Source organism: Salvelinus sp. IW2-2015, linkage group LG16 (assembly GCF_002910315.2).
Source record: "Salvelinus sp. IW2-2015 linkage group LG16, ASM291031v2, whole genome shotgun sequence".
In the NCBI taxonomy this organism is placed as follows: domain Eukaryota; kingdom Metazoa; phylum Chordata; class Actinopteri; order Salmoniformes; family Salmonidae; genus Salvelinus; species Salvelinus sp. IW2-2015.
This window is the reverse complement of record NC_036856.1, coordinates 27,246,741-27,259,811: the sequence shown is the minus strand read 5'-3', so window position 1 is coordinate 27,259,811 and position 13,071 is coordinate 27,246,741. Positions and strand designations below refer to the sequence as shown.

The window sequence follows — 13,071 nt, the reverse complement described above, 5'->3', positions numbered from 1 at the left end:
CTCTTCTGTTCTGACCCACTGCCACCGAAGACATCCCCAGCCTGTACAGCTAAACACACTAATTAAATCAATACGTGTATCACAACACATTAAATACTGTAAATGATCACAAGCTTATTACTTCATAGATGCACTAGAAAATGTAGAACCACCTGAGGTAGGAATAACTGTGGCTGATAATCAGCAGCAGTAGCCTAATCGCAGAAATGGTCAGTGATGACAGAATCAGAGATCTCTCTGCTAAAGAATCAGGAAGCATAATGACTGATGTCCAAAATCCACTTGATGCTGGGAGCATATTATGCTTTCAAAGCCAGCACAGTATTGAGCACACACAGATGGAAATGGAGACCAACGACTAAAGGGAGATTATCCATGATGTTCTTTCAAGAGAGAGCTAGTGAGACTTGGGCTGCTTCGAATAGTCTAAAGTTGCTTCCTCTCCTTTCCTTCATCCACACTGATCTGAAAGCACAGGATAGGTGATAACAGATGGCCCAAGGCATCCCTAAATTATCCATATGATTTTCACCCAGGAGAGGAATCGACTTTAGACTGTTAGGATTTACGCCTTTACTGCAATTATCTATTTCACTGCTTGGGACAACATGTTGATGATTAATGAGATGAGGAGATGAAGCCACTTAAGACTATTGAGATGCAGCCTCAGACTAGTTAGTCAGTACAGTGACAGCTTTTAGCCGCTGCCAGTGAAGTGTTGAGAATGTGAATTAGTGCTGCTCCAATTCCCCTCACATCTGAGACACCTTGGGGAGCAGAGCACTGCTTCTTACTGTAAGTTACAGTGCAGGTGACACAGATGGACTCTGCATTATACAACACCAAGCAGCATTCATGCACTTCATGTACAGAGCATGATGTACAGAATATTGCCTGCATTGCATAATAAGTGCCTTATTACAGTCATTAGCTTAGGTGACCACTAGTAGGTAGTCTTGCTCTTTCTAAATCTCAAGCGGCTGTCTATCCATTGCTATCATTCTATTTTATATCTGCCTAAACAACACCACTATTCTACATAATCATAATTTAACATCTAATAAAGATACCTGATCTAAAACATAGGATACATTGTAGGGTGAGGGAGAATTTACAAACACTTAGATTGAGTTGGTTTAGTAATGCAATGCATAAGCATAACAATGTGTTTAAGTTTTACACAAACTTCAAACAGGTGTTATAACACAGTTATACGTAGGCCTGCAGTGTAACAGTGTTCACCTACACTGCAATTAGGCCTACACTGTAGCCGCCTACATGCCTATGTAACTCATTAATCACGACCATGTAACTACATAGGTTTTAGGAAAGTTGGACCGAAAGAGCAACAATTCCTTCTCGTTAAACCGCTGGTTGACATTCACCGCTTTCCTGGGGCTGAGTTCGAGCGTTTCTCCCTCCTACTATTCCATGATGTAACTCTGTTCCAATGAAAACAGGTGGAATTCCCAGATTCCTCCAATCCCGATCTGCCGTGAGAATCCATGGGAGAGAGTAAAGAGGCTGGTCATGGCGCTGTAGTGAAGTTCGGCAGGGGAAATTCGGCAGGACCAGAAAATTCACAAATTTTGAATATTGTGTATAGTGTTTTTGGTTATAAGTGATTTTACGTTGTTGGAAGAAACCTTGGGCTACTTATTTTTTGAAGTGAGTTGATTCGCAAGAGAGCGACGATTGTTTTTTATCAGAACGGGAAGCCAGCCTACTTGCGTGAGCAATAGATACAAAGTTAACGTTCGTTACACCTAGCCCACTGGATATACTAGTGTGATACTCAGGTGTGGGACGAGTCCAGTTGCTACGATGGACCACTGGAATTAAGGAATTTGGGACTCCTGATTTTTGGGAATATTTTAGCTGTCTGGCAGCGTTTTGGATTAACAAGTAGCGTAAATTCTCCTTTCCGTGTGTTGCGAAAACGGATAGTCGGCAGTCATGCCAGCGAAAACAAAGTACAATCTTGTGGACGATGGCCATGATTTGAGAATTCCATTGCATAACGAGGAAGCATTCCAACATGGGATCAACTTCGAAGCCAAGGTGAGTTGTTTGTATATGCTATTGTATTGATATTATTTGGTAAACTATCATTAACTTTTGACAATGTTGTATTTTGCTTAATAAGGTTTGTTAAGGATCAGCCTAGGCTATATCCTAGGCTAATCCCCCTTCTACTTTTCCCTCATTAATGTTGTTAATGTTGGTGTTTGAATATCGCAGTAGTAAAAACAAATATGGTAACATTTATATAATTGCTTTCTGTTTTGTTCCTAACCAGTACATCGGCAGTCTGGACGTGGCGCGGCCGAACAGCAGAGTGGAGATCGTAGCTGCTATGAGAAGAATACGGGTTAGTTATGCCCTTCATCTAAACAAACTAGTCACCAATCTTGGATGCTGATGTTCCATTGCGAAACAATGTCATAATGCCTATGTAGGTAGGCTAGGTCATGCGATAAATCTGGCTGGATTTAATGACAAGAAGAACGTGACAGAACTAAACACAGATGCGCTTATAACAGTGTTCCTATCTGGGTGGCCTGGCTGCGTACAGGATCCAGCGTCATAACCACGCCACTAGAAAGTGTGACAAACCAATCGACAAATGACTCGGCTTTGCAGAACTAAATCGGGTTAGTTAAGTAAAATATATTACTCGGGTTTATAGGCTCCTGAAAATTGTACGGGCCGCTTTTTCTTGTTCTCATGTGGTCCATGCGGTCGGACAGTAATCAGGGATGGCGCTCTTTGAAGTGAGGCAATGGGGTGGAAATGCTTTATAGAAACTGCGTTTCGCGGTCTCGCGCTCTTCATTGGTCTTATATTGTCTCATCKTTAGCCTATGTTCATCTTAAAATATTGATCTCAATATTCACCACCATCCTGTGTTTCTTGTCTTATGACCATTTACTTGTACTATGTCCTGTTGAATTTCTACAGTTGTATATCCTGATAATTCTGGCTGTTTGGTGAAGGTAGGCTATGTCATTACTGTTTAACCAGTACAAGCAAAGGTTATAGGGTCAATATTTGCTCATGGCCCTGGCTTACAAGTTCCTGTAAGTGTGTGTGCAGTTTGAGTTTTATCTCAAGAAAGATTACTATGGAATATTACTTCTCCTCAGGAGAAAGTTTTTATCTGTGTTTTTCCAAATATGTGGAATATCAGAGAGATGAGAGAGTTCTCCCATACTCCCACCACACAACAGAGCTTTGTATCATTGTTTGTTATTTTTAGACATTGTTACTCAGATGTTCTCTTCATTCCCTGTTGTTGCAGGCTCCTGATACTTGTCTTGTCAACTCACACACATACGCACACACATACACACGCAAGGTGCAAATTATCCTATTAATTGTTTGAAAGCAGAGACCCCCTGCCCACAGTGAGGACCCCTGCCGGGGCAAATCAGCAGCTGTTGTTGTTGGCAGCAGAAAAGGCTCTACCTCTTACTGTGTGAAAATAGTTAAAACAGGCCTGGTCAACACAAAGGACGGAAACAGGCATCTGGGCCTGGCATGGAAGCTCTGGACAGACTGTTCGTATGGACTTTAATCTTTCAAGTCACATTTTTACATTGCGGTGTCCTTATTACTGTGTAATTATTCCTGTAAGTACAGTGTACTCCTAATACAAATAGTGTACTTTGTTCGTATTGAACAGTATGGTATTAGTTTAAAGGTCAATATGTAGGCTTGTTGTAAAATAGCTGTGTTGGTTTGTCTCACTGTTAACTTATCTCACTAGTCTAGCAGCAAATTAGTGTTCATCAGGTTTTTTTCCCTGAGTCATGTGTCATTGCGGTTGCTAAGCAACTTGTTGATAGTGTGTGTGTCACCTATCAGAACTGCCATACCTGGTAACCAATAAAAAAATAGAACAGCCGGGAACGGCCAATTGTCCGGAATAAGAAAAAATCCTATTGGGAAATAATGCTTTTTAGCCTATTCATTGATGGAAATACCAGTCGATGGAAATACATTTGATCGGTCATGCTTATTGGTCTATACATTCATTTGCATAATTTAGTGGAATTATTTGGGCACGTATGTACAGTATATTCGTTATGTAGGCCTATCTTATTTATCATGCATACAGCATACAGATACAGAGCCATTGAATGGAAAACTGTCAGACTGTAGCTGCTGCTACAGCATCTCAAACAGCAAACATATTCAACGGAAGGCAGGCTTCATCAGTGTGTCACACACCACTTTGCAATGAGCTAGTTGCAGTATGCATTTTGAAAACATTTACTTAATTGTTTGAAACCTCAACATTTGAATACATATTATGAGGGGGCCTTGCTCGGACCTTGTGGGGGGCCCCGCAAAACTGCGCTGCGCCACTGACGCACACACACATACGAGTCATCCACATACACACTTTTGCAGAGAGCCCATATTTCAAATAATCCATTCTTCTCTGAGTATTAAAGGACATTTTATATGAATGATTTACAGCAGAGCATTATGAGAAATCTGTGCTGGGAGATAAATAGTAGAAGGGGAAGAGAATCAGGCTCTATATCTTAACTTAGCCTCCCTGTATAGCCTCAGTACTGGAGCTGCAGCTCTTCAGAGGAGAAGAGACCTTTGCAGTGTCTTAAAGGGATTCATTTCTCATTAATCTGCTTTAGCTGGGTTAATTGACGGTGCTCTGATAGACCAGCAGAAGGAAATGATTAGAGACAGACCAAGGATGAGAAGAGAGTTCCACTGCGCCAGAATACATCAATTGACTATGACTAGCTTCTAATTCTGCTGTCTAGATGATGCTCTGATGCCCTTTGAAACATCATCAGTTTATCCATATGTGACCGACTGCCTCGATTCGGTCTAATGTGGCAAAATTGAATTTGTGTTTTTTACATTGGATAAAAGTAGAGACTCAGAGCTACAAAATGGTATATCATACACTGCAGTTGAGGAACAATAAGAAAGTAATTCTGCTTTGAAAGTTGATAAACTTGTAACCCGCCTTTTGAGAAAATGTTCCTTGAATGTTTTGGTACACCTACTGGAGAGCTCTTCGTCTACACCTATTCAGTATCGTTCACACCCTCTTAAGCCTTAGCCCCACCCATCTCTTTAAGGATTCACATACGTATGTGGCCATCTGCAAAACAGAGTGAGTTAGATAGTGTATTAAACAACCAAAGATTTCAAGACGAAAAGTGGTTTAAGTAGTAGCCTACAATAACACAAAACTCCAGGTAAAAATACCCTTTATCTAGTCCTTGGCCTATATCCTAATCTGACTTTTGTGCAGGTCATGTTGTTCTTCACATTACCGTCATAAACACACTATATCAAATAAAATCAAAGTTTATTGATTTTATTTGGGTGTATCAGAACTGTTCACAGTTGTGCTCACTCAGTTTAGCTCAGTGCTGATTGGCTATTCTTTTATACTTTTTTTATCGAGGGATGTCAAATGCTCGCTGGCTTCCCTTGCATTCAATGCTACTGGTGACAACAATGTCATACTCTTTATGACAGGACAGAATCAGATAGATAGCCTATACATACAGAGACAGAGGGGCGCTGTTTCACTCGCTTGGATGCTTTCTCCRTTGAGATACAATCAGGCTCTTGCGAATTGAAGGAAAATTGTGAAAACACAGAGAGACTAAATAAATTATTTTAAATGTTTGTATAAAAAATAAATTGGGGGGGCTGGCTTCCCTTGGCGTCCATGAAAACACACCACTGATCATGAGTATCATCCGATCCAAATATCAACTGTCAATTTATAGATACGATTATGAATATGAGTATGGCCATGTCGGCACACCCCTACCAGGGACACTATTGTCTAGACATGTACACATGTTCATGAAATACARTAGATGGCCGTAATCAACCCCAGACACACCTGGCTAACTTGATAGGTCATGGGGCGGCCGTTCGCCTAGTGGTTAGAGAGTTGGGCCAGTAACCGAAAGGTTGCTAGATCAAATCCCTGAGCTGACAAGCTAAAATTCTGTCGTTCTGCCCCTGAACAAGGCAGTTAACCCACTGTTCCCCGGTAGGACTTCATTGTAAATAAGAATTTGTTCTTAACTGACTTGCCTAGTTAAATAAAAATGAAATCATCTGGCGAAGTGGAGTCTTTTGTTTAGACATGTAGCTAGCTAACTAGCTAGCTAAACAATGAACTACTAGTAATACAAACTGATTGTCATAGCTAGCCACATGAAATGCTGTGGTATGAATCTTCAGGTAGCTAAAGCTAACCAACTAGGTTCAATGTCTGCTAACTAGCTAACATTAGGCTATAACTAGCAATGCAAATGGTTTTCTGAGATACAAATAATATTACTACACAGATCATACACGTAACGTTAGCTAGCGAGCCAGGAAGCTAACGTTCGCTAGCTGGCTAACAGAATTAAAAAGAACACAACTTTCTGACAAAATTAGAAACGTATAATATCTGAAAATGTAGCTAGACTCTTAACTGTATACATGGGATGAATGCTTCACGGCGGCGTGTCTTTTTCATTTGGTTTGTCGCTAGCTACAGCTTGTTTGCCTCGTCGTTGTGTCAAGTCACTCTGGTTCACACTGACCGTGTGCAGAAAGTAGTCCATCACAACTTTTTCTCACTGATCTTTGTCAATAGCGCTTGCTAAATTCTGGGCAGCAATGTTGTTGAGATCAGTAGCAACACTTTTATGGTTCTCCATGGCTTACGTTATATCTTTAAAAAAAGMCGTATTTGGTAGCAAGGATTATCTACATATACTGAGCAGCTCATGTTATAGACAGAAGCCTGCTACATTGCAGACCAATCCGAAACTCATCTCTCGGCATGTCCAGCCCATCCATTATCTCAGCCAAACATAGTTAGCAGGAAGGTTCCTGACTTTTTCCGTGGCTAAACCAACTAGGCTCGTAATTTAACCATTATATTCATATTTACTGATGGCATACCAGTTTATTATTAAGGCACATGAAAGTTCACATTTTCCAGAAAGCATTTCTTTCCAGAAACGCATTTTGATAAAAATATATGTTCAAATGCCTTTCCTGTGAAGTAGTGACATGCGACATACACCTAGTTTTTTGAAACGTGTCACATATGTTATCATTTATAAGCAAGTTATAACCGTATAGTAATGTTGTCTATGATATATTTACATACCATTCAAATGTTTGGACACACCTGCACGCTTGGCATTCTCTCAACCAGCTTCATGAGGTAGTCACCTGGAATGCATTTCAATTAACAGGTGTGCCTTGTTAAAAGTTAATTTGTGGAATTTCTTTCCTTCTTAACGCGTTTGAGCCAATCGGTTGTGTTGTGACTGACAAGGTAAGGGTTGTATACAGAACATAGCTCTATTTGGTAAAAGACAAAGTCCATATGGACAGCTCAAATAAGCAAAGAGAAACGACAGTCTATCAATTCTTTAAGACATGAAGGTCACTCAATCCAGAAAATGTATAGAACTTTTAAAGCTTCTTCAATTGCAGCCGCAAAAACCATCAAGCACTATGATGAAACTGGCTCTCATAAGGAACGCCACAGGAAAGAACGACCCAGAGTTACCTCTGCTGCAGAGGATAAGTTCATTAGAATGACCAGCCTCAGAAATTGCAGCCCCAAAAAATGCTTCACAGAGTTCAAGTAACAGACACATCTCAACATCAACTGTTCAGAGGAGACTGCCTGAATCTGGCCTTCGTGGTCGAATTGCTGCAAAGAAACCACTACTAAAGGACACCAATAAGAAGAGACTTGCTTGGGCCAAGAAACACGAGCAATAGACATTAGACTGTTGGAAGTCTGTCTGATGAGTCCAAATTTGAGATTTTGGATTCCAACCGATCATCCGTTCACCTACCCTGAGACGCAACTGGGTCCTGGACTTCCTGACAGGCAGCCCCCAGGTGGTGAGGGTAGGTAACAACATCTCCACCCCGCTGATCCTCAACACTGGGGCCCCACAAGGGTGCGTTCTCAGTCCTCTCCTGTACTCCCTGTTCACCCACGACTGCGTGGCCATGCACGCCTCCAACGACACTACAGTGGTAGGCTTGATTACCAACAACGACGAGACGGCCTACAGGAAGGAGGTGAGGGCCCTCGGAGTGTGGTGTCAGGAAAATAACCTCACACTCAATGTCAACAAAACAAAGGAGATGATCGTGGACTTCAGGAAACAGCAGAGGGAGCACTCCCCTATCCACATCGACGGAACAGTATGGAGAGGGTAGAAAGTTTTAAGTTCCTCAGCGTACACATCACGGACGAACTGAAATGGTCCAACCACACAGACAGCATGGTGAAGAAGGCGCAGTTGCACCTCAGGAGGCTGAAGAAATTCGGCTTGTCACCAAAAACACTTACAAACTTTTACAGATGCACAATCGAGAGCATCCTGTCGTCTCCAGAGGGTAGTGAGGTCTGCACAACGCATTACCGGGGGCAAACTACCTGCCCTCCAGGATGCCTACACCACCCGATGTCACAGGAAGGCCAAAAAGATCATCAAGGAAAACAACCACCCGAGCCACTGCCTGTTCACCCCGCTATCATCCAGAAGGCGAGGTCAGTACAGGTACATCAAAGCAGGGACCGAGAGACTGAAAAACAGTTTCTATCTCAAGGCCATCAGACTGTTAAACAGCCACCACTAACATTGAGTGGCTGTTGCCAACATACTGACTCAACTCCAGCCACTTTAATAATGGAAAAATTGATGTAATAAATGAAACTAGCAACTTTAAACAATGCCACTTCATATAATGTTTACATACCTTACATTACTCATCTCATATGTATATACTGTACTCTATACCATCTACTGCATCTTGCCATCTTGATGTAATGTATCACTAGCCACTTTAAACAATGCCACTTTTTATAATGTTTACATACCCTACATTACACATCTCATATGTATATACTGTACTCTATACCATCTGCTGCATCTTGCCTATGCCGTTCTATACCATCACTCATTCATATATTTTTTTATGTACTGTACATATTCTTATTCATTCCTTTACACTTGTGTGTATAAGGTAATTGTTGTGAAATTGTTAGGTTAGATTACATGTTGGATATTACTGCATTGTCTGAACTAGAAGCACAAGCATTTCGCTACACTCGCATTAACATCTGCTAACCATGTGTATGTGACAAATACATTTTTATTTTATTTTATTTGCATCAGGGATCTACAGTGCATCCGGAAAGTTTTCAGACCCCTTGACTTTTCCACATTTTGTTACATTACAGCCTTATTCTAAAATGGGTTAAATTATTTTCCCCCCTCATTAATCTACACACAATACCCCATAATGACAAATCGAAAACAGTTTTTTTGAAAATATTGCAAATGTATTCAAAATAAAAAAAACAGAAATACCTTATTTACATAAGTATTCAGACCCTTTGCTATGAGACTCGAAATTGAGCTCAGGCGTCTCATCCTTGAGACGTTTCGACAACAGGATTGGAGTCCACCTGTGGTAAATTCAGTTGATTGTACATGATTTAGAAAGGAACACATTTGTCTATTTAACCTCCCACAGTTGACAATCATGTCAGCACAAAACCAAGCCGTGAGGTTCATGGAATTGTCCGTAAGTCTGGGGAAGGGTACCAAAAAATGTCTGAAGCATTGAAGGTCCCCAGAACACAGTGGCCTCCATCATTCTTAAATGAAAGAAGTTTGGAACCACCAAGATTCTTCCTAGAGCTGGCAGTCTGGCCAAACTGAGCAATCAGGGGAGAAGGGCCTTGGTAAGGGAGGTGACCAAGAACCCGATGGTCACTCTGAATGAGCTCCAGAGTTCCTCTATGGAGATGGGGAGAACCTTCCAGATGGACAACAACCTCTGCAGCACTCCACCAATCAGGCCTTTGTGGTATCGTCGCCAGACGGAAGCCACTCCTCAGTAAAATGACAGCTCGCTTGGAGTTTGCCAAAAGGCACCTGAAGGACTCAGACCATGAGAMACAAGATTCTCTGGTCTGATGAAACCAAGATTGAACTCTTTGGCCTGAATGCCAAGTATTATGTCAGAAGGAAACCTGCCACCATCTCTACAGTGAAGCATGGTGGTGGCAGCATCCTGCTGTGGGGATGTTTTTCAGTGGCAGGGACTGGGAGACTAGTCAGGTTTGAGGGAAAGATGAATTGAGCAAAGTACAGAGAGATCCTTGATGAAAACCTGCTCCAGAGTGCTCAGGACCTCAGACAGGGAAGAAGGTTCATCTTCCAACAGGACCACAGCCAAGACAGCACAGGTGTGGCTTTGGGATAAGTCTCGTTTCAATGGCGCCGTTTTACGGGCTCCTAACCAATTGTGCTGTTTTGTGTGTTTGTTTTAGAATTGTTTGTTACTTATTTTAGGTCCAAAAGGCTCCTTAACAGCTTCTACCCCCAAGCCATAAGACTGCTGAACAATGAATCAAATGGCCATCTGGAATATTTGATGAGGAAAAACAACAATTTAAACCTTTTTAGAATAAAGTAACAAAATGTGGAAAAAGTCAAGGGGTCTGAACACTTTCCGAATGCACTGTACATACCGCACTGTACGTACTGGTCCTGGAAAACTGCTGGGTGTGCCAGCCCAACAATAACACACTACTAACACACCACATACCCGTACTGTAGCCTTCTTACCTGTGTAAGGATGACTGGCTTCCCTGCAGGGAGACTGCGTTGGCTGACAGTAGCTGTGTATCAGTGGAGGCTCCTCAGAAGAGGAAGGGGAGGGCATTCTACTCAGTGAATTTTATAAAAATTAAAATAGTGAAACATWAAAAAATTTATCATTTTTAGATAAAGCTATACTAAATATATTCACATCACCAAATAACTGATTAAAACACACTGTTTTGCAATGGTCTACATAAGCCTCAACAGCATATTCTTGGGTAGCACCATGGTGTAGCTGGAGGACAGCTATATTCTGTCTTCTCTAGGGACATTGACCTCAACACAAAACCTAGGAGGCTCATGGTTCTCACCCCCTTCCATAGACTTACATAGTAACTATGATGACTTCCAGTGGACGTCCTCCAACCTATCATAGAACAATGCTGTAAGTAGGAGATGTGCATCTTTCAAATCATTTGCCACGGAAATAAAGCGCTCCACACTTCATCGTCGTTAACAGTTGGAAAATTGGCAGAGAGTGAAACAGGGAAGTGACTGCAGTGAAGTCCTGTATGGCAATACTTTGAGTAGGTGATGAAATGCAAACTTTGCAAGGTAGAATTGAGCTACAGTGACAGTATGGGTGCAATGCTGAAAGGGAGGCACCGTGAGACCCAAACCGTTGCAGGCAGCAGTGCGATAAGGATGGAGTGAGAAAATTACAGCATGTAATGTACTGACAACTGAGAACATGGAGGAGAGGCACACAACAGAGAACCTAAAACACGATTAATACCATCATTGCTGAGTGGGTGGGGGACAGGAAGGTGAGCAGCGTCTGGAAGGTAGCCAGGACTGTGGTAAATTGAACTGCATTTCCCCCTAGCGGTCATACGCAGGATCATATCTGAATTGTGAATTCACGTCATTTTATGATATTTTTTCTACTTTTAAACAATAAAAAAATTACTCTTTAAACATTAAGAAAAATGTAACATGTGTCACATCCCTATTACTAATGTGTTAGTTATAGTAGCTCCTGTAAAACTTAAATTAAATGCAGAGTCTCAAATAGTCGCCTGTCCCTTTTAATAGCCAGGCAATGGCACACATTTCAGCGAATAAAGGCCTGTTTCAAATAAACAGCGGGTCTAAATGAACTGTTTACTACCTGTGCACCTACGTTATAAACTTTAATTTGGGTCATGATGGGTTTAGGGCAAATTCAAGTATCATGTAGTAGCCTAAACCTATTAATGTTACATTGAGCTGGGTGAATGGAATATGAATGACAGTCATCCAATATGGTGTAATCAATAATAAGGCCATGCTCATAAAAAATGATCGTCCTCCCTAATCTTAAACGGCACCGACCACCAGTGCTGTGTATGAATAGCTCAGTAGCTTTCATGGAAACTTTCATCAGTGTGGCTAAACTGTAGGGCCTTAGGGAGTATTGCTGTGGGGATGAGTGATCGCTAGCTAGCCTAGTGTTGTACCAGACACTTAACTCACACAGAGGGGCTGTGGGGCTATACAGTCATTGGTGTAGAGCAATTAGATATGCAAAAGGCTCAGTTGAGGGTTCCTCTCCCATCTGTTCTCTCTGGACAGTCTTTCTGTCAGTGGGCATGCTGTGCCTGCCCTCTCTCACACCCAGTTTGTGTGTGTGTGTGTGTGTGTGTGTGTGTGTGTGTGTGTGTGTGTGTGTGTACTCTCACTATCGGCAGCAGCAATGTGTCCTCAGCAGCACTGACCCAGAGTGTGGAAACAGAGCCAAGACATAGTCGGACCCCTGCACTTGTTTCCCAGAGAGACTGACAGCTCTAAATCAAACCATACCCTCCATACCCTCCCCCTCTCCCGTTTTCTCCCAACCTCCCTTTCTCTCCTACACTCTTTTTCTCCCTTAATCTCTTTCGCTTTCTCAGCATTTCTCCCTGACAGTCTCCCTCTCTCTCCCTCCGTCCCTCCTCCATTGAGCAAGTCATTTCACCCCCCCCCCCACCCCACCCCTCATCAGGAGGGAAACTTAAGCTGGGTGATATGGCCTAAAAAAATCATATCTAAAATGTTTTATGTTTTCTCTAAATAAGCTTTGTTGTACAAATGATGGTCAAATACACTGCATTTCAAACAGTCAGCATAAGCCAATGAATCACTGACCTGGCTTTCAAGTCTGTCTATGAAAATACCCTTTTTGTTCCAAATGTAACCAGAACCATGCATAATGCACATTCACTAATAATGACTAACTTCTTGTAGCAGGCATTATAGAAAACACATAAACAATCTCTAAAGCACAAGCCCAGGTGCTAGTGAGTAGTCAGCTAATCTTTATAGGAATCTTTATATTTCAAGTTTAGCCAACTTCTATCTATTTGCTAGCTAACAAGGCAAAACAGTAGAATTGCTATAAACACAC

At 41.8% G+C, this 13,071-nt stretch overlaps 1 protein-coding gene across 2 annotated transcripts in view; it reads left to right on the top strand.

The window, feature by feature from the left end:
* The first annotated feature begins 1,484 nt into the window (after positions 1–1,484).
* Positions 1,485–13,071, top strand: part of LOC111975381 (carboxyl-terminal PDZ ligand of neuronal nitric oxide synthase protein) — a 193,785-nt gene continuing 182,198 nt past the window's right edge. For both annotated transcript variants that reach the window (XM_024003639.2, XM_024003638.2), the window contains exons 1-2: positions 1,485–2,061; positions 2,300–2,371. In XM_024003639.2, the coding sequence (XP_023859407.1) occupies positions 1,957–2,061; positions 2,300–2,371 (177 nt within the window). In that variant the 5' untranslated portion in view covers positions 1,485–1,956. The remainder of the gene's footprint in view (positions 2,062–2,299; positions 2,372–13,071) is intronic.